At 44.0% G+C, this 20935-nt stretch overlaps 2 protein-coding genes and 3 non-coding genes across 6 annotated transcripts; 4 read left to right on the top strand and 1 right to left on the bottom strand.

Moving 5' to 3' along the window:
* The first annotated feature begins 2016 nt into the window (after positions 1-2016).
* EIF4A2 (eukaryotic translation initiation factor 4A2) lies at positions 2017-8878 on the top strand. Its single transcript, XM_042820705.1, has 11 exons — positions 2017-2119; positions 2898-2943; positions 3035-3167; positions 3429-3568; positions 4693-4861; positions 4953-5062; positions 5310-5453; positions 5802-5939; positions 6188-6277; positions 6515-6594; positions 8075-8878. Exons 1-11 carry the CDS (start codon positions 2091-2093, stop codon positions 8217-8219), a joined length of 1224 nt encoding a protein of 407 aa, XP_042676639.1. The 5' UTR covers positions 2017-2090; the 3' UTR covers positions 8220-8878.
* LOC122161633 lies at positions 3282-3351 on the top strand. The gene has a single exon (XR_006169237.1). It is a non-coding gene; the product is annotated as a small nucleolar RNA SNORD2 (small nucleolar RNA).
* LOC122161631 lies at positions 5498-5678 on the top strand. The gene has a single exon (XR_006169235.1). It is a non-coding gene; the product is annotated as a small nucleolar RNA SNORA81 (small nucleolar RNA).
* Positions 5987-6114, top strand: LOC122161635. Its single transcript, XR_006169239.1, has one exon. It is a non-coding gene; the product is annotated as a small nucleolar RNA SNORA63 (small nucleolar RNA).
* A 399-nt stretch (positions 8879-9277) lies between the features above and the next one.
* Positions 9278-20732, bottom strand: RFC4 (replication factor C subunit 4). Of its 2 annotated transcripts, XM_042820706.1 has the most exons (10): positions 20513-20732; positions 20108-20186; positions 16232-16311; positions 14939-15058; positions 14549-14692; positions 14238-14358; positions 13071-13196; positions 11341-11421; positions 9859-9975; positions 9278-9456 (listed from the first exon to the last, which is right to left on the bottom strand). In XM_042820706.1, the coding sequence occupies exons 1-10, from the start codon at positions 20635-20637 to the stop codon at positions 9361-9363; spliced, it is 1089 nt and encodes a 362-aa protein (XP_042676640.1). In that variant the 5' UTR covers positions 20638-20732; the 3' UTR covers positions 9278-9360. The 2 variants fall into 2 exon arrangements, with proteins under 2 accessions (XP_042676640.1, XP_042676641.1); XM_042820707.1 differs by lacking the exons at positions 20108-20186; positions 20513-20732 and adding an exon at positions 19907-20101.
* Between the last annotated feature and the right edge of the window lie 203 nt (positions 20733-20935).

Raw genomic sequence — 20935 nt, 5'->3', positions numbered from 1 at the left:
GGATCCTTTGGGAACGACGAATTGAAAAACATTACCTCTTGCTAACAACACCCTAATAAGTCATTTTGATCCTCAGCACGACCTACCTTGAATAAACTGTGTACGATGTTTCTCTGCCCTGCTAGCTGTGGGAATTATTTAATGCACGATATCAACTGCAGCACAAGGCTGGAACTGCTTGTGCACAAGTGCAGAAAGAGATTTCAGGGTCTTCCAGGATTTCCAAGAAGTCCGTGACAGCTTCATGGTATGTTCAAGTCATGGCAGGAGATTTCTAAAAGGAGCTTTCTGAAATTTCCAAAGGATTGCTCAACTGGAGCTCAGCTTCAGGAGGCGTCAACTCCTACTTCTTTCTTTAGATATATCATTCTTCTCTTTGATCTGCATGAGTAATGACTGGAAACCCAGCTGCTAAACTAGCTGGTCCATCTGTTACCCCGTATTAATAAATGCGTCGTTCTGTTCATTCCCACCAAAGATCTCATGATTCACCAAGATTGTCTTTCGGGGAGACATCTACCCAAGCGCATAGCGTGCACATAAAGTGCGGCTGTGGATCCTAACGACAGCAGCACAGACAAAGCTATTATTGAATATCTTTTTGGTATCACTTCAGCCCAATGATAACACAAACACGGGCCTTGAGCAGACTTTCAGTGGAGACGGCTGCACGAAGCTTAGAAAGCTTCAAAGCCGGAGGATGCAGCAAGTCCCAGACATTGTCAGTGGCCAAGTCTGACCTTTCAATCCTGTACCTGCTTCCCAGATAGCAGCTTATAAGTTTTTTAAAGGGCCTTCAAAGACTGGAAAACGCTGGCCGATGTTCCTAAACATCCTAAAAAGCTTTTCCACACATTCTTGCAAATAAACTAAAGTGGAATACAAAATATCAGAGGTGCACGGCCGTGGTTCAGGAGGGTGCTGAGGCACTGCTGTGAACGGCAGCCCCAAGCAGAAGCACAGCCCTCCCAGCCCACGGGGGCAGGCATGGGAGCAGCAGGGCAGGTCAGCAGAGGTTGTCCGATTCAGCCCGGACATCGGCACGTGCTGTTACTTCTGGAGGTGTTTCCCCAGCAGATGCCACCACAGTATGGTACGTTCGGCCTCTCCTCGCAGATATTCTAGACAATTCTGCACAATTCTCAGCATTGCTGACAAGCAAAGGGTCGTGTTTTCCAAGCACTGCACTTGTTCCTATAGAATCACTATGGAAACAAGTTTCAGAGGTGACTCACGAACGCCAATTAAAGAGGGCACCAACGATGGCTTACAACTTGCATTATTTGCCTGTAAGAAACATCGATGAACACAATACTGTGGAACCCAAGGGATGCATTAAAACCACTAACACGTTCTTCCAAAACGTGAAAGCAAGCGGCAGCATCCCTTGCACCTCAGGGCGCCGTTTCCCCCGCATAAAGCAGGCCGGGCGGCTCCCGCTGCCGCTCTTTCCTTTCCTTTCCTCTGCTCTCTGCCGGCCCCTCCCGCCTTCGCCGCGAGCTGACACGGGGAAGCCGTCCTGCACGGCGCCAGCACTTCTGCGTGTGGGGAGCGGGGGGCGAGCCCCGCGATACCCGAGGGAGCTGCTCTGCCCTGCCATCCCCGGACTGCACACGGAAAGCATCAAAAACAACCGACGCACTCTGCGTGCACGACGCAGCCATGTCGCGCACCGACCCCTCAGCGCGGCTCCCCGCGCTCCCCTCCCCCGCGTTTCAGCAGGGCCAGGGTAGGAAACCCCGTGCGGAGCGGGAGGGGGGGCGAGAGGAAGGAGCGAGTTGCCATCACGCCGCCACTGGTGCAATATCCTTCCGCGCTCCGAGGGGAGGAAAAAGTAGTCCGAGGCTCCACTGCCCTCGCGACCCCCGGGGGCCGAGAAACACCCGCTGAGAGCGCCTCACGGAGCGGGCGGGAAGGGATCGCTGGCGGAGGGGCCTCAATCGGCGGGAATTCGCGTTTTTTCGCCGCGGTGTGAGGCGTATATCCATGCGCAGAGCGGAGCGAAACGAGTCCGGCAGCGGGCGGGTATAAAAGGCGGCCGCCGCGGAAGCTTTGCCTTTTCAGTTGAGGACAGCGCTGGTCATCGGAACATGTCAGGCGGCTCCGCGGATTATAGCAGGTATGGCGCGGCGCGGAGGCCCCAGGCCCCTTCTCCGCGCGGAGCGGGCGGGATGCGGCAGAACGCGCTGCCCGGCCCCGCGCCCCCGGCCCCTCCCGCTTCCAGACGTTTCCATTCCTCGTCCCCACAGCGTTCGGCCCTTCAGCCCCTTCTCTCGGGGTTCTCGTTCGTACTGCCTATCTTTACAACCCCCATCTCTGAAAAAGAGCTGTTTTTAGATCTGATCCATCCCTGCGCGCTGTGCGATAAAACAGAGCAGCGTTTTTGTTGGCGGGCTTTTATTTCCCCTTTTTTATTTTTCTCTACTGATTTCTCCCTTTTCCTACGATCGCTCCGGCTCCGAGGGCCGGGCGGAAGACGCGGCCATGTTCGGGGCGCTGTGCCGGCGCCTTCCTCGCTCGCCGCCCTCGGTGCCCAATTTGCGCAATCCCAGGGGTGGAGCTCTCGCGAGACTTGCTGACGCGGACGGGTGGGAGAAACGCGGCGCGGCCGGCGGCTCCCGCTCCCCCCGCCTCCCCCCCCCTTCCTCCCCCCTCTCCCGCGCTGACGCCCGGCGCTGCGGCGGATCTCGCACTGCGCAGCGGCCGCCATTTCCCCTCTGCCTCCAGCAGGTGACCAGGGAGGGAGGGGGAGGCGGAGGCCGGGGGCTGCGGGGCGTCCGTCCTACGGGCCGAGGGTTTGGGCAGAGCGTCGGGGCGGCCGGCTGGCACGGAACCAGAGCACCTGCTAGGCCGATCCGTCACGGCCCGTCGCTAACGCCGGTGTTGTTCTCCCGCAGAGACCATGGCGGCCCCGAGGGAATGGAGCCCGATGGTGTCATTGAGGTGAGCGCAGTCCCCGAACCGCCCCGATGCATGGAGCTGGGCTGTGGATGGAGTAACTCGGCCAAAACTTGTTTGTTTTTATTCATTGCAGAGCAATTGGAATGAGATTGTCGACAATTTTGATGATATGAATTTAAAGGAATCCCTTCTAAGGGGCATTTATGCTTATGGTTTTGAAAAGCCTTCAGCTATTCAGCAGAGAGCTATTATTCCATGCATCAAAGGTAGGGGAGCGATTCCTTTACTGTCAGTAGTAACACATTGATCAAGAAAATGTAAAGTGAATATAACGTTCATTTTATTTCTGCATTTGTACATGTTTTTAATCTCTATGGAACAAGTGATGTGATGGTACACCATCTTTCGGGGCTGACCTGAAATGGAGAGAACTTGTAATGCTGATCACTTATTTCAAAGGGAATGAAATGAAACTAAACGTGAATGACCAGTGTGGGAACAGTAAACGTGTATCCTACTTTTTTTAGGGTATGATGTGATTGCTCAAGCTCAGTCAGGTACTGGCAAGACAGCCACATTTGCTATTTCCATCCTGCAGCAGTTGGAGATTGATCTCAAGGAGACCCAAGCACTAGTATTGGCCCCTACCAGAGAACTGGCTCAACAGGTATTGATAGTGTAGTTTAAAAAAAAAAAGCTGCTTGTGTGTTGCATAGGTTTCAGGTTTCACAACTGTGAGACTTAAGGGGCTGTAACTCATATCCATTCAGAACCCTTTTTGTGTTGAGTAATGGGGGAAATGAACTGGCTTCTGTCCCACAAGTTCTCTGACTGCTTGAAGAGTTGTGCTGCATTTGGAGGGTGTGCTGGGGCAGGGCTGCAGGAAGCAGCTGCTCTGTTGTACACAGTTCTAAGGGAGCATCTTCAGCAGAAAAAAAAAAAAGTGTTACTCAAGTATGGTGTTCTGAGTGGAACCAAAATAGAGTTTTCTGAAACTACTGAAACTTGTGTGCAGTTGTGCAACATGAAAACTGCAGTGCACATGTGGTCACTTCATTGTTTTTGTAATGCTGTGATGTTTTCTTACTGTTACACTGCATGTCCATGTCACCCTCAGGGCTTGATGTTCTGTTTTAGTAAGTGGCAGTACTTGAACAGAGCTTAAAGGATACGTAACTTTTATCATTAATGTAACCTAGTAATGCTGGTTTTTTAAGGTTAAGATGACCAGAGCTCAGAATAGAGTAGAAAATCGATTGCATAAAAATTGCTCTGCTTTTAAAACTAGTGTATACCAAGATGCCAGTGCTGTGGTAAAGATTCTTTTTGAAGGTAAAACTAAATGTATGAGATGAGACAGAGAAGAAATCTTGAGAAAAATATCTGGAGGAAGAGCCTCTGAGTGAAGGTTCAGTCTTCTGTTTTTCAGTCTGAAGGCACTGTTGAGATGAGGCAGCTTTGAAAGCCTGGCATAGATGGCAGGGCACTTTCATAAGAGCTTTATGTGCAAATGTTAACAGCTCTTTTTTGAGGCCTTGCTTTTCTACTTAACTGGTAGTTGGGAATTGCCATTAGGTAGTTAAAACTAGTGAGAGTGAAAAGTAACTTCACAACTGTCCCTCTGACTTGAAGTTTCTAATGAACACCTAAATAATGAGCAGAAGGGCAAAATGAGAGGCAGATCTTCACTACAGTCTGTAGAGCCACGTAATCCTTCCCAGTCCATAAGCAGCAATGATGTAGCACTGAATGTGCCAGTAGCTGCTACTCACAGAAGGGTTTTATTTTCAGATTCAAAAGGTAATTCTGGCCCTTGGAGATTACATGGGAGCAACATGCCATGCTTGCATTGGTGGCACAAATGTTCGCAATGAAATGCAGAAACTTCAGGCTGAAGCTCCGCACATTGTGGTTGGAACTCCAGGCCGTGTGTTTGATATGTTGAACAGACGCTACCTTTGTAAGTACAGATTGGATTTTTCTCTGAGCACTCAGTAATGAAGTATTGTATGTTCCTGAAACTTCACAAAGTGTTTTCTTTTTGTTGATAGCACCCAAATGGATCAAAATGTTTGTTCTGGATGAAGCTGATGAAATGTTGAGCCGAGGATTTAAGGATCAAATCTACGAGATCTTCCAGAAACTAAGCACTAACATTCAGGTAAGAATCTTACGTGGTGGAATTGATGGTTGCAGATTTGGTTACAGGTGTACCTGATAACTGCTCAGTTGCTTTCCTGTCTGCCTTGACCTCAGAGAAGGTCTGTGCTTCTTGTTTGTGCTCTGACACAAACGTGGCAATGCAGTCACTGATTTTGTTAATGGTTCCAGTTTTCCTGAACAGAGTGACAGAGCAGAAACTAATGTCATGTCTTTGGTGTGTGCTAACACGGAGCAATGCTTTCTAGGTTGTGCTGCTGTCAGCTACGATGCCAATGGATGTGTTGGAAGTGACCAAAAAGTTCATGAGAGAGCCCATACGTATTCTAGTGAAGAAGGAAGAACTGACTCTGGAGGGTATCAAGCAATTCTACATTAACGTTGAAAGAGAGGTTGGTATCGGTTACGCTTCTTGTTGGAAGAGTTCAGGAATGTTACCTTCTTGTTAAAGCACTGTGCTAAAATTACAGAAACTGAGGCTGAGCTTTGGTTTCTGTAATAATGCTAGTAGAGTACACGCAAGAAGAAGAAAAATGATGCACTGGATTGAAAATGACTGGGGTGGACCTCTTTCTTAATGTCCGTTGTCCTGTGTCTGAAGATCTGGTGCAACAGTTGCTGCAGAAACTTTGTGTATTGTTCTAGTTTTTTCCAGGTCATGTTAATGATAGGTGCGCAGTAGGGTATGTTGATTGATAATGGCTTTAGAGTTCTTATTTCTGTTTCTGCTGTGTGTTCAGGAGTGGAAGCTGGATACTCTCTGCGATTTGTATGAGACACTGACCATTACTCAGGCCGTTATCTTTCTGAATACAAGAAGAAAAGTGGACTGGCTTACAGAAAAAATGCATGCCAGGGACTTCACAGTCTCAGCTCTGGTAAGAATTGTTCCTCTCACTCAACTTCAGAAATGCCAGGTTTGCAAAAGCAGGATAAGTTATGATATAGCTGTGCAGTGCTGTATTATCGTTCCCCCTGCTTAAAGAAAAATGTTTCCTTCTATCCCTACCTGCTTAGTTCCCACAGCAGGTAGGGACGCTGGGCTTCATACATCCTCTTACTTCTGAAGGTATTCTGGTCTGGAGTACTGGAATTCCCATAGTAATTCTCACGTTCTTAACTGCAGCATGGTGACATGGACCAGAAGGAGCGGGATGTTATCATGAGAGAGTTCAGATCAGGATCAAGCCGTGTCTTGATCACTACTGACTTGCTGGTGAGTATTACCTCACATGAGCATGTTTTTGTTTCAATGTGGTGCCAAAAGCTTCATAATACAGTGAAGGTTCTTGTAGCCTGAACTACTGGAGCTTCTTGGAAGAGAAAAGACTATGCTCCACTATGGACTACACAGTTGTAGTTCGTCACTAACAATGTAGTCAACAAAAGCAAGTGGTAAGTAATGTAATCTAAAGATTGTGACTTGCATTAAAGGTCCTGTTTTGTTTTCCAGGCTCGTGGCATTGATGTGCAGCAAGTTTCTTTGGTTATAAATTATGACCTGCCGACCAATCGTGAAAATTACATTCACAGGTTAGTTTGCTCTGTCCTCTAGTTTGTGCATTACACTGAATGCCACGTTCTGCACAGAACTTGGCACAGATCCTCACCTGCTCTTCTGTTAGTCTTTTGTCACTGAGTGTTACCCATCCATGCATACAATAACTGCAAACAAAGCAAAAAACAAAAAACTAGCAGGAAGTAAATGCATTGGCTTTTTTATGCTTGAAAAGGCCCTGATTTGCACACAGTCCTGAGATGAGGGAGGAGCAGAGCTCTTAAGTCAATTTTTAAAAAGCAGTGGGAAAACTTAGAAATATGCTGAGTTCAGCAGTGGCTGATCCATGTGCTGTTGAGGTGTGTGAACTGCCCCTGTGTTCCAGGTTGTAGCAGACGATGACAGTGCCATTATTGGCACAGCATCTTGCCAGCAAGGTTGTTAGCTGGATCCTTGGTCCTAGCTAATCCTCACTTGCTTTACTGCTGCTGCTCAGTCACCAGACACTAATGTTAGCAAGCCTAGTGGTTTAAATCTGTCTTCACTCCTGGAGGACTAATTGTGTTCATGTTTTGTGTGCCTTGTTTGCTCTTGGTGGCTCCTTCTGCAGTGGTATTCTCTCCTGTGTGGTGTGTGTCTTCTGGTAGCAATTTGAGTTTTGTTTCCCTAGGTTTAGTTTAACTGCTTCAGTGACTGTCCCTAAATTAAGTAAACTGTGCTTTATTACTTGATGTAAAAAAATACAGGAGTCGATAGCAGCAGTTGATGACACAAGATGGTGCTCAGAAACGGCGTTGACGTAATTTAGGACGTGGATTCGTAAGCGGCACAGTTTGAATAAAGAGCGAGTCGGTATTTATATTTCTTTTGTCATGATTATTCCCTAAGTTCTGTGAGCCATTGCTGTGTGTAGCCCTTGTTGACGAGGTGCTGTGCTGGGCAGTCCACAGGAAGGTAGAACTGATGGTGGGTGTAGCTAAGTTAACTGTGACGTAGACTCCTAGAACAGTGAGCTTACATTTTTGTCTTTATAACAACCCTAAGTTTTCCCACTGGAAACCATCAATGTCAAAATTGACTGTGCTGTTCCATGTTATTGGATGAACCAATATCACAAGTTGTGATTTTTGAAAGATGAGCATCTCTGTACTCCACGTGCTTGAGACTGGATGCATGTGGTGTGGGCTTCTAATTCCTCAAAGAGGGGAGGAGGGAGAAGGAGGTCAGCATTGTACTGCAGTACCGACCATTACGTGAAGATCTTACTTTGCAGCCAAAAGCGTAACCTTTTCTGCTCCACTACTCTCCATAGGATGGACACTGCTATACTGTTGGCACTAACTGCTAGTTTTTCCTAACCAAGGTGACGGTCAGCAGCTAGTCCAGTAAGCACAGCACACACTGGCCACTGGCAGATAAAAGCAGGAGTTAATGAATGGATCTCTTCATTTTTAAAGTGCTTCAAGTGAACGGAGCAGTTAACCTGTGTGTAAATGCCTTCTCTGTTGTGTGCAGGATTGGCCGAGGAGGTCGCTTTGGCAGGAAGGGTGTGGCTATAAACTTTGTCACTGAAGAGGACAAGAGGATTCTGCGTGATATTGAGACATTCTACAATACTACAGTGGAGGAGATGCCAATGAATGTGGCTGATCTCATTTAATCCCTGGAGAGGAGATGGTTTGAATGCAGTGCTCGCTGTTGCTGAATAGGCGATTCACTTGCATTGTGCTTCTTTCTTTGGGGATATATTGAATCTTGTCTCAATGCTCATAACGGATCAGAAATACAGATTTTTGATAAGCGAAGCGACTTTTTGTCGTGAGCTCTTGTGGGGAAAGCCATTGGCTTTATCCACTTTAGGGTTAGACTGTTGGGGTTGGGTGGAAAGTCATGGGGTCTGTAAATTTTTTCTTTATTAGAAATTTATTTCCTAGTTCCATAGAAGTGGTTGTATTAGATGTTCTTTATCATTTAATAATTTACTTATGGACTAAAAGATATAAGTGCTGTATAAAATCAGCCAATTATGTTAAACTAGCCTACCTTCCTTTATTGTATGTACTTACCCTTCAGATTGAATTGGAAAGGCCTTTCAAAATCTCAAAACTTTTATAAGAGCATTAAAATGCATTTTTGTTTGATATGTATTTATTCAATAAAGTATTTAATTAGTGGTAAGTGTGATCTGGACCCTGTTGCTAAGCCCCAGCAAGCAAGCAATCATACTATTGTCTTAGTTAGGGTTAAACCCAGTAAAATTTGCCATATTGCACATGTCTTAATGAAGTTTGAATGTTCAATAAAATACTTCTATATTCACTTGCAGTGTAAGTCTTCTTGCAGATGGTTGGGTGAGCAGCTATGTCACTTCCTGGGGGAGCTCAACCTCTATTTCTCATACTGCATGCAGTTGAGAACAGGGTCAGGTGCAGGTAGTGCATTGTGAAAGAAAGCGTGGATTTAAGGCTACAGCAAATGCTAACAGCCTTTAAAATCCACTTGTAACTGAAATGAGACCTGGCTATTCGTGTACTTTTTTCACTCACCCCATCAAATCTGTTTACTGTAAAGTGCTTCCTGCTATGTTTAATGTCACAGGCCCTGGTAAAAAATGCTCCAGTGGCTGAAGTGCTTCCTTCTTTAATCCTCTTTCCAAAGGCCCCACACTCCATTAAGCTAGTAAGGTCACTCACATTTCTTTTAATCAAACCATGGCTATTTACTGAGCAGTTACTTTATTGTAAAAGCAAAACAAGAGTAGGCAGATCCCACAACCACCAAGGTAACTGCTGCTGGAGGAGCTAGGTGTTTCGTGTTAGCTGCTGCATCACAAGGGCACACAGACTTATCAACTGCAAGTACTCATCAGCACCATCTGCCAAGCATTTGTCCACTTCCTGCAATCAGAAGCGAGAGGTTAAAACCCTTTACAAACTGTTATGAGCCAGCTGTCCCATATTACAAGGGAGAGCAACCTGGCTAAGTTGGCAACTGGTTAATTGTTTGGCTCCAACTTCTCCAGTGCTCACAAACCCTCAGCCCACACCAGGAAAACAGTCCCTCTCAGCCCACACCAGGAGAAACACGCTTTCTCAAGGAGGCCAAGACTTTCACAGTTCATAAATAGTACGGGAGATGCACCATTCACACTGCAACTGACGGGGGTTAATCAGTTCTACCTGCTTTACACAAGGAATTACCGGAAAGTATAAATCAGAGCTAAATAAGGAAAAAAAAGGAGAAATTAAGCACTGTGGACTGACAACTTTTTCCCCTAAAAAGAGAAACTACAAACTTACTGCAAGCTTCTCAACAATGATTGATTTCTGCTTGTCACTGAAGTCTTCGCTCTCAACAACAAGATCATGAAGCTGGCTTATGAGCTGTGCAACAGCATAGCCCTCGTTTATAAGATTCTGTGTAAGGGTAGAAGAAAATGGAAATAATTAAGCAGTAAACACAGGAAAATGGCCAATCTGAGGAACTGTGTGAACCAGAAGACACTACTGGAACCTATTGTGGAACTTGATGTTGTGCAGGACAAATCAGTTTACGTGCAGCCCAGCATCCTGCCTCACAGTCACCCAAAGTAGCAGCAAGGAGCACAGCAGGCATAGTGCAATGTTTGCCTAAACACTGTCCCAGCTTCAGACAACTCACATCAAGGATTTTGTTAGCTGGAGGCACTCTGAGCAACCTCTGAGGAACCTGTCCAAACTCTCTCTAAAATTAGGAAAGCTCAGCATCCACAGCACCATGTGACAGAGTTTCACAGCCTTCACATTTTGAAGTGCAGCCAATTTTGATTTATTTTCTTCATCTGGTAGTGAGTAACCTCAGACATATAGAGAACTGTAAGGCCAGAAGCTTTTACATTAAAAACTATGGCTACTGAAGATACCATTTTGTTGTTGTTAAACCAGTAGTGCCATGTGGCAGTAAATACTGAGAAGAGTATCCATTAAGCCATTTAAGCAGACAGAAGTCTAGGAAAATAGAAAAGTGCCATCTGGTACAAAACACAGAGTACCATGCTTTATAAAAGCACACACTCAAATCGTGTCAATTGTTCACCAAGTGCTGATATTGAAGCAAAACCCCCACTGTAGCAGGAAATGCTACAGGACACTCAGCTTCACCAGGGATTCCTCCTAGATTCAAGATCCAGTTCATCACCATGTAAACTCGAACTCATGATATTAGGAACTTCACATTCTTCAGAGTAGAACTTCTGTTTGTATTAAAGAAAATAAATCCACCCCCCTAAACCAGCAGCCTGTGCCTTCTCCAGCAAGATCTATTTTAAGTCGCTGCAGTTGGTAAGACAAACTTACTGTACTGTAAGATTAACATGAATTATTTTAAGACCTAAGGCTTATTACAGCTTTATTTGGATACTTCTCATCTAACACAGCCTCTATGTTGCTATGTAGGTGAGTAGTTCAGAGACTAGTCCTGTCCACTGAAGATGCAATTCTCAAGCTCTGAGCTAAGCGTCTCACTATGAATTCCTGCTGTGCCTGACCTTGTCTAACAGCTCTACATGCCATCAGTTTAGTTCAGGAAAAGGACAGTTAACTGGTAGGGAATCTTGTTTTGCTGCTTTCACAACTTCCTCAGCAGGGAGAGCTCAGCACACTATCAGGTGAAAGCCGTGCTTCTTGAAATGCCCCTCCTGACTGATGTGATGCCACGTGGCTCTCAGCAGCAGCGCCATAACAATGGATTCACCGGGCAGTGACCTAGAAAGATATGCAGGCTGGAGCACTCAGGGACTCTACCTTTGCCGCTGCTTCCAGTTTCTCAAATGAACCACTCCAACAGGCAGACAGCAGTCCATCTATTGTTTCTCTTGGGATGACCTGCAACAAGAAGTTACATTTCTTACTTTCAACTGGGTGCACTCAGAATTCAGGCAGGACTGAAGCTGATGTTTACAGCAGCAAATATGAACTGTCCGTAAAGGAGACCATTTTCTTCTTCTACTCACCACACCACTCTCAAGTTGCTGAGACAGACTAGATAACTTTTTTTTTTTTTTTAAATAAACAACTGAGAGCTCACCTTTACTATTTGTTCTATGTTGGGGATATTAAGAACTACATAATGGAGATGAATTGTCAAAGCCATTTTTCAAATCAAAACAATCATTTATTTGGGACACTAAATGCAAGACTTCATTTATCAGGCAATGCTTTCTGTACCGTACTGCACCAAAGGAACAGAGCAAATCAATTTTCTCTCCAGTGATGCAATAGGGACAATATTTAAAAAAAAAAAAAAAAAAAAGCCCCTTGAAAAAGATCAGTCAATAAATTGGAAGAGAAAAGTTGACAGATGCCATTATTTATCTCAGAGCAGGGAGTACTGATGACATTCTCCCCTCTACACATCATCATTCCTGTCAGCTGAATGTCTGCTTTCAAAGCTTCTTTATTTGTTTTCTGTCCTAAGATTACCTCACCACGTGAAAGGCCTGTATGACCAAAAACTTGAAAGTCTTTATGGAGATGCAGAGTTGTTTTCCTTCTGCTGAACTAAGTACTATTCAATAAGCTGTCAAATGGAATTTTATGCTTCTCCTTCCTATTATGTTTTCTTTCTAAGAAGCCTAATAACTCTTAGAAGGCTAAAAAGGCTTCTTAGAAATGATGACTTACATTTACCTGTAAGTGAACTCCAGCTCTTTTCATACAGCCAGATGCTGTGTGTGAACTGAACAGTTCACTGAAAATGTAAAAGAAAAGCCACAACTGTTCTATGAAACACACACAGTAGCCACTGCCTGTTCCCATTCCATTCCTCTCAGCCTCCACAATCAGTCACTACAGTGACACCTTCAAAGGAATGGTGTCCATCATTAAAGCCAATTCACTTTTTCAGTTTTTCAAGTCCTAATCTTACATTTCTTGCTTTAGGGGTGTTTCGTTGCCATAGAAACATCTTCACATCAGCTTTTTAAAAGCTATTTTCTCCCAGAATTCTGCTCCCCCTGTCAATATTATCTATATCACCCTGGATGAAATCTCTGCTGTTTCTGTAAAAAGCCAATTTGCACAGATACCCTGAGAAACACTCCTGCTGTGGACATCAAGTTGAAAGCATGTTGCTACTGAAAGACATTCCTTCATGGTATTTCCAAACCATCCAGTGACAACCTACATACTCACAGACAAAAAAACCCACATGCACTAAGACATTCTAGCCTACTGTCCTACACAAGGCATTATATTTTGCATTCACAGAGAGAATACTTCAGGTTCAAATTAAGCATGTTTTACATTTTCCCTTTACATACAGAAGTTGGTATTAACTTGCATTGTAATAAGTGCGTAGAACCAGGCAGCCCTTTAAATCCTGAGGGACTTTGTATCAGAACCCTACTGACAAAGCTAATATACATAAAACCATTGTCTTAATGGAACTTTGACCAAAGGCAGAGATAGGAAGAATACTTCGTACACAAACAATATCAGACTTACTACAGGACAAGCTGTAAAACAAAGCTTACCCCAGCAATTTCAGTAACAGTCTTCTCTGTGATCTCCTTCCCACCCATCAAGCGAGTGGCACTTTGAAGGTAAGTGATTGCTTTTCTTAAGTCCCCATCTGACACTTTAACAAGGTAAGATATTGCCTGAAAGATCACGTGAGAAAATGCCAAGTTATATTTTCACTGTTAATTAAGATACAGTAGACTTCCTCAACAAACTGACTTTAGAACATCAGACAAACCTGAAGCAGATGGTCACAGACAGCCTCAATACACGAGTTACAGTGCAACCTATCAGAGAATGGCCAGGGTTGGAAGGGACCTCAGGGATCACGAATCTCCTACCCCCTGCCACATGCAGGGCCTCCAACCTCCCTATTTAATACCAGACCAGGCCTATCTGCTAATATAAATGCTACTGCAGACCTAATGCAGAGAGAAGATCTCACAACCAGGATTTTATGCCGCAAATGTCACCAAGCCTTTCCCAAGTTCCTTGTCTCATAATGGAAATGAAACTCAGGACAGCAGTGCACAGTAACACAATGATCCACTGCTTTACCCACACTTGTATTTGTATTTTAACTGTGGCAACTTGTATTACTCACATGGCTTTTGTGAAGCAACATATTCAGAAGGGGCAAAGTGATATACAGTGGAGTGAATTACAGCTAGCACTTCAGCCCATATAAAGAGGTAGAGATAGAACTGAAGTACCAGATTTGAACAACACAAATGAACAAACATAACCTAGCAGAACATTTCTTTTGTCACTACTTGTGTTTGCCAGCCTTAAAATCTCATTGTGATTAACAAATCTTGAGTAGCTGCAAGTATAATCCAGAAAGCGTAAGAAAGCTGGGTACACCACAAATTATACAGCTGTAAGCACTGCAAACACATGCTGGATATTTCAGAATGAAGTATGGGTTTAAGTTCAGTAAGTTATACTCAGTATAGAGCAAAAAGCCCAACAGTTTTTCCCCAATCTACTCTGGTAGACAGTTTGATATTAAGACGACCTTGAAAATTTCACCCCCATCTGTGTGGTGAGAATAACATCCAAATTATTTTCAACATGATATTTAGTACAATTGAGAAGTCTGGAAAGCTGTGCTGGCTCAGGTCCTTGTGCTGCAATGCAGTTATGCACTGGATTAAACAATAATATTACTCAGTAATCACCTCACTAGTGATTTTCACATTTTCCTTCTCAGAAACACCCAATAGCCTCTGTTGCTGGATTTCGTCTGACAAAGGTTTGAAGCGGAATTTGGAGCATCGAGATGTTAAAGGTTCGATTATTCTGAAAAAGAAAAATGCTTGCCAAATGGTTACATGGTCACATTCATGTAGATGAAGCTACGGAGGCAAACAGAAACAAAGCATAACACTATAAAATAATAAATAAGTTGAAACCTAAGCAGAGCAAAAAAAGAAGTACTGAGTAGGAAGAAGAGTAACAAGTTCAAATAAGGAACAAATTCCTTCCACACCTGCTGATGTAGTTACAAATAAGGCAAAAACGTGTTGTTTTAGATTCTTTTTCCATTGTGCGTCTTAAGGCTGCCTGGGCTGCTGAGGTCATAGAGTCTGCTTCATCCAGGATCACAATCTTAAAAGGAGGACAAACTTCACCACTGAAAGATAAGAAATCTGTTATCCAGGAGACACACAGTCAAGTTAAAATATCAGTAAACCATATTTTATGTGAAGTTACATCAAGTCAAAGCTTAGCAGAGTACTGCACGCACTGCGAGCTCGACTGCAGTGCTCATTTCAGAGCAGGGTGAGAATTATGAAGCTCACCTGAAGAAAAACAATCATGAGATTTGTCCTAAGCAGGAAAGTCCACCAAACAGAGCCAGCTCAGGTTCAGCACTTACTCTGCTCGGCTTCCAGACGCCGTGAGCTGAGCAAAAGCCTTCACTTTCTCGCGGATCACCTGTATCCCACGCTCATCAGAGGCATTCAACTCCAGGACTCTTTGTCGGAATAGTTCAGGCCTGTAACATTTTTATTGCAGCACGTTAGCTGTTATTGCTTGTAACAGTGTGTGACAAAGAATACCAACAATCCTTCCAGCCCTTTTGAACCAGATATTGTTTCTGCTAGTATTACTTTATAACCTACTTTGGTACAGCACAATAAAGATGAAATCATTCACGCCTTGTATGAATCTCAATTAGGTGTTCTTAAAATTGACTCCCAGGCTGCCAAAAACAATGAAGCATAAAATTACAACAGTTACCCAGGAAAAAGCAATGGAAGCTGTCTTGATAACCACAGAGCACTGTACTACGTGTCCTACTTATATGCTGTGAGCAATGTGGAAGAAACAGTTAAATCTCCAGGTCTGGTCACTGGGGGTGGTCTGCACTGCAATACTAACAGAACAGTAAACACGTAGAAAATATGAAACAGGTGGAATTTAGCAGCACTACCATACAGCTGCACCTCTGATTTAAAGTAAATAAAACTGAATACAGGGGATTTTGAGTTCTGGGAATTCAGATGATCACATAATGAAGAGTTGTCTGAATTTATCCTCTCAAACACTGAAGACAGAGGGGAAAGAGCCACCATAATCAGCATTAGATTCCATTATACCAACAAGCATTCTTGTGCATTTTTTGCTTATTGATCAGGCTGAAACACTTCTCAAAACATGTTATAATTCTCTTAGTGAAAGTACACAGAGTTCACAAGAGCTATAACATGCTGAAAGTTGGTCTGAGCCCCAGGATTACTTCCTGCCATAACTCAATGCATGCAGCAGAAAGACTGAGATACAGACATTTTGTGAAGGAAGATGTGTTTAGCTAACAACTTACTGAATAAATTGTCAAAACTGGAGTTCTTCTACAAAGTTCAGCACAGCACATGCAAACCATCTCTTTTCATACTCTTTTCTACTAATGAACACTTGGCTAAAGGTACACAGGGTTACCATGGCTGTTAAACTCAAGTATGTATTGCTGGCCATGATGGTAACCATGAGTTAACCGGGTTGAGAGAGACAGCTGATGTTAGAACTGAAGCAGAACATGAAGCCATTCTTGAGTAAGAATATATGAGAAAGTTTCCAGAAGTGACATAAGAAGAGGCAACAACCAGAGACACACAATTAGAAGACATGTGATTGTTGCTTATACCAATGCAACACAATTCTAGCTTACCCAAAGAGTTCTCGGGCAGCTGCTAAAATAGTGGAGGTCTTTCCAGTTCCAGGCGGGCCATAGAACAGCAGATTGGGAAGCTGGAACAGTAAGGCATATTTATTAAAAAAACAAAACAAAACAAAACACAAACAAGCAAACAAAACAGGAAAATCTACTGAGAACCTGAGCACCTGACAGAAACTACCTACTTCTGCTGAACAATACAAAGACTCTCACTTTTAGGTGTTTGCAAGCAGTGCTCTGAAGGAAAATAAACAGTTGTTCTTTTTAAGACTGCACAGACAAGCTATTTGGTGGCAACATCACACAGATGCTTGCAAGAACTGGCTGGAATGCATAGCATTGGCAAATACCCAAAGAATCCAAAGATTTTTCAAAGGAAGAAACTGTGTCATTTCTCAAAGAGATTAACTTAACAGATCTTTCAAATATTTTCACTAATGACATTAGGATGAGAAACGGGAATGCACTAGAGAAGCACACTGACACGGGAAGATGAAAGAAGCACAGGGAAGACCACAATAATATTTATAGGATAATACCTAGGAGCACAACACATAAAACTTCCTTATCACTAAATGTCTGCTGGGTGTCTGGAATTCACAAGCTGGAAATAAAACAAAAGCTGACCTCATTTGTCTGTCACAGGGCTGTTCCTTACTCCTCACCACTGTAACACAGAGCTCCTAGGATGCACGTTTTCATACAAATGGACAATTAGTAAAACTAACACAAGGCTAACAAGACATTACCTGGGAAACCACAGACAATTTCTAACTGGAAAATGTTATTAGAGGAATGGAGGATTTATTTTACAAGAAATTCCTTTATTTATTTTTAAGAGTTGCCCAGGAAAAGGAGAGCAAGTATTCACTGACCCCATAGATGTATCAGAGCAACAGCAACAGGGAGAGAACAAAGCCAGCAAAAACCAAAGTCTGTAAGTTAGCCATGATTTAATTTTGGATGAAATCAAGCAGCACTGGAGCTAGACATCTCTGCAAGTAGTCCTTCAAATAAATTATCACGTTGTGTTTTAAAACAACTGCTTTTGACAGTAGATGTTCCAGTTCCACATTCTTAGAACAGCAATAATATAAACCTCTCCTGCCTGACTTATTTTTGGTTCATGTTCTATTTCTGAAGATTCAACTGAAGTTAAAGAATTTTATGCTGAATATAGCAAGCAATGCAGACAGAATCAGAGCAGAAAAGCCAAAGACATCTAAAGAGCAGAGTGAAATGCAGGGATGTATGATCCACAGTCAGAAAATGAAACAGACAGACCTCTTATGCAACAAGCATTTCATTTTAAAAACTAAGGTAAGACAGAAGAAACATAACTGTGTATGTGCTGGAAAAGTATGGATGGCAGAATTTCACCATTTTATTATAAAAAGCACATTGAGCTTTCCCTGCTCTTTCTGCCAATCATTTGTTGCTTGGTTCCCTGGCTAATGAAAACTAAACAGTACTCAAGACAAACACAGGGTTTTTCAAGTCTAATTAAACCCCACAGCATCATTGTCTCCCTATATATAGTTTTAAGAAATCTCCATGGAGAGGAAATGCTTCCTAAACAACAACAGAAAATTCCCCCCCAGCCATGTTAGTCAGCACACTGCACAAGCAGACATTTTGTGGAGTTGTGTTTTCAAGATTCACAATTCCATGGCTCTGTGCTAATTCACACTAATTCTCAAAACAAGCATTAGCTGCTTAGAAGCTTTAACAGGAATCAGCGTTTCTGAGTTTGTTAAATCCATGCTGCAACTATTGCTTGGGCTCAACCCCTTTTATGCTCATTTCTCACTGAGGTTATCACCAGTATTTACACTGCTTTGTCAATCAGCACAGCCTCATCCTTCATGCAACTCTGTGGCTCTAATTTTAACAGACTGTAAGCTGAGCTGGTTTAACCATTGCTCCAGGCCCGCTGGGGAAGGCAGGATACCTGCAGGCACCGCCTGCTCAATGGAATTGCCACAAGCAGGAGAAGCCTCAAATACCTGTCTACAAGTTTCACAAGTGAGGATGGAAACCAAGATTACAGGCCTACTCTTACTTTTCTAGGTTCTCTATCAGTAAAATATAATCTAGTAATTGAAAATTAAAGAACACCATAACATATGTCAGTTTCTCTGAAAAAAAGCAGCAACAAAAACAGAAATCAATGTCTCAGGCTCAAAACCACCTGGACTCTGATCTTTCCAGTTTATAACAAGAGAGATGCTTGCTATTCTAGACTGAGATATACTGCAGTTTTAGAAATCCTGCCCTACTTAGCAACTACAAAACCAGGGCCTACAAATACTTAAAAGCAATTCAACAGAGGACCAACTTTCCATTTGCAACAGTAAGGTTTAAATAAAGCACATGACACAAGCTTAGCACATCATCACAGCTGTTTCTTTGATCCCATCAGATCTCCAAATTCAGTAAGAACTCCTGACACAAGAGTCAGCCACTCAGAGTTTAAATTACACTTTTGCCTTTTTGACAGAATGAGTTCTTTCAAGAATTGTCAAAACCATCTAAATTCTGAAAGCATCAAATATTTGAACAACTCACAATTTTGTTCTCAAATGGCTTGCTGAGCTTGGGTATCTATAGTAAAATACAGAGCCTGTAGCCAGCATAGAAAAGAGTTATAATTTGCCTTTTTTCAACTCAGGAGGCAAAAAGTCAGCACACGTGCACAAGGCTCATGACGGAGATACGTGGTTGATCCAGAAGCAAAGGGTTTTAAATAACTGCTGCTCAAAATAGAACTTGACAACCCATCTCCTAAGCAACACTGCAAGACTGATGTGTCCAGATAGAAGAGATGACAGAATTCAGTTCACTTCAGCCATTAACAGTGCCTTACTAATTTCTAGAACTATACAAATACTAAAATACAGCAGCGTGGCTGTTGAGACCTAGATTTTCAAGGATGCAATGTTACACAGTAAGGTCATAACCGTGTCCTTAAAATAATCTGAATCTGGAGACATGGACTAAAAAAGTTACACAAGTCTTTCCCAATTCCGTCATCCCAGCTCCATTTTAACCCCCATACTCAAATATAAAATACTTCAGCTTCTGCATGTTCTGATTAAATGAATATTTTCAGGTATAAACAGTCTCAAGCTAATCAAAATGAGAATTGTTTCAATGTAAGAGTTCCAAACACCAAAGACTATGGATACACATTGCACATCAGAGTACAAATAAGTGAAAGGGTTCCTCCATAACTCTCTGAAAAGCCTGACATAGTTTTTATAGCTCTCAGTGAGCAGATATCCACATCACAACTGCTCTTTTTGGAACATCCTTACCAACCAGTTCAGCTAGCATTGGCTGTCCACAGAAACAGAGCCATTTTTGGAGCACAAGAATACCCCTTCCAGGTGAAACATGGAGCTAAAGAAGTGTCAACATGTACGTAAGGAAGGGATTTTCCACACCTGGGGAGTAGGAGTGGGAAAAAAAAAAGCTACACAAAAACAAGAAACACGTTTAGCTTTTTCTTAGTAAATCACTCAAACTGATTAGCAATAAATGGCAATCTAAGTTGTTCGATGAAAAATTTCCCCTCCACTCTTTGTCATAAATGACAGAAGCATCAGCTGAATAACATCTAGAAAACAAAAGCTTCTGCAGCACTGAAATTATTAACAGGAAGTTTACCAGTTCAGATTTCTCAGAAAAATTCCAATGTGTCACAGTGCTCTGAGAGCTGGAAGCAGCAGAGACACCGCACTGCTCACCACGTGCCATTGGAAGTCACTTCGTTAGCCTGGAGAATCAGCCATAGCCAAGCTGGAAAAGGGAAGTCCCCACCACTGCCTACACGTTCTGTGCTCAGGCAGACGTTACGGCAGCACTCACATCAGCACCTTCCAAGGACTTTTTCAGTACAGCAACAACTTCATCCTGGAAAGCGACCTCATCCACGTTTTTGGGGCGACTAAAGAGAAAGACATCAAATGCGGTTTATTACCAAACAGTTTCAGCGGGAATGGAAATTGAGAAAGACAACATTCCCCTTCCTGATGACATCGATGCCAAAGAGCTACAGTAAATTTCGCAGCCGAGGCCAGAATCCCAACAGGAACTCAGCCAGACGCCTCCGGTCTGCCTCCCCGCGGTGACCCGACAGCTCAGCTTACGTTCAGCCGTCTGTGCTGAACATAGAACACCGCCCCGCGCTCATTTCTGGAGCGCAACTGTCCCCCAGCGGAGACACCTACAGCCGCGACCCGCCCCACAGCCCCCAGCCCGGCAGGCCCTTACTATTTCTCCACCCAGGGGACGGGTTTGAGCCTCTTGCCTTCCCCGCTGCTCCCCGCCGCGCTCCTCTCCTTGGCGGCTGGAGGCTTGGTGCTGATGGAGGACGGGCCTTTGAGGAAGGCCTGCATGGCTCCTCGCCGTCTCCTCAGCTCGGCGCGGTCGTTAAACCCAGCGCATCACGACGCGCACGATCCCAAGGCCGCGCGCGCCCCGCAGCAGCTTCCCGCCAAGCCGCCGCCACTCAAGGCGAAGCGCGGCCACTTCCGCCTCCTGAGAGCCAATCACAGCGCCCCCACTCGGCGGAGAGGGCGGGCCCACCGGCAGTGCAGCGACTGCGCCGCTGTCTGAGGACCGTGAGGTGAGGACGAGGAGCGCCATGTTGGCACCGCCCCTCGGGGCGGTACCAGGGGCCAGATGGACGGCTGG

The sequence above is a fragment of the Centrocercus urophasianus genome, unplaced genomic scaffold (genome assembly GCF_019232065.1).
Source record: "Centrocercus urophasianus isolate 14NV4802_14NV808 unplaced genomic scaffold, USGS_Curo_1.0 seq_19, whole genome shotgun sequence".
In the NCBI taxonomy this organism is placed as follows: domain Eukaryota; kingdom Metazoa; phylum Chordata; class Aves; order Galliformes; family Phasianidae; genus Centrocercus; species Centrocercus urophasianus.
Note: the sequence above shows the minus strand (reverse complement) of the source record. Positions and strands in the feature narration are given on the sequence as shown.

Coding starts and splice junctions, on each gene's coding strand:
- RFC4 (XM_042820706.1), bottom strand. CDS start 20,637: ATGCAGGCCTTCCTCAAAGGCCCGTCCTCCATCAGCACCAAGCCTCCA. Junction 16,312..20,107: donor AGTCCTTGGAAGGTGCTGAT/GTGAGTGCTGCC, acceptor TTACTGTTCCAG/CTTCCCAATCTGCTGTTCTA. Junction 9,976..11,340: donor AACTGGAAGCAGCGGCAAAG/GTAGAGTCCCTG, acceptor ACCCTTACACAG/AATCTTATAAACGAGGGCTA.
- EIF4A2 (XM_042820705.1), top strand. CDS start 2,091: ATGTCAGGCGGCTCCGCGGATTATAGCAG. Junction 2,944..3,034: donor AGCCCGATGGTGTCATTGAG/GTGAGCGCAGTC, acceptor TATTCATTGCAG/AGCAATTGGAATGAGATTGT. Junction 5,940..6,187: donor ACTTCACAGTCTCAGCTCTG/GTAAGAATTGTT, acceptor TCTTAACTGCAG/CATGGTGACATGGACCAGAA.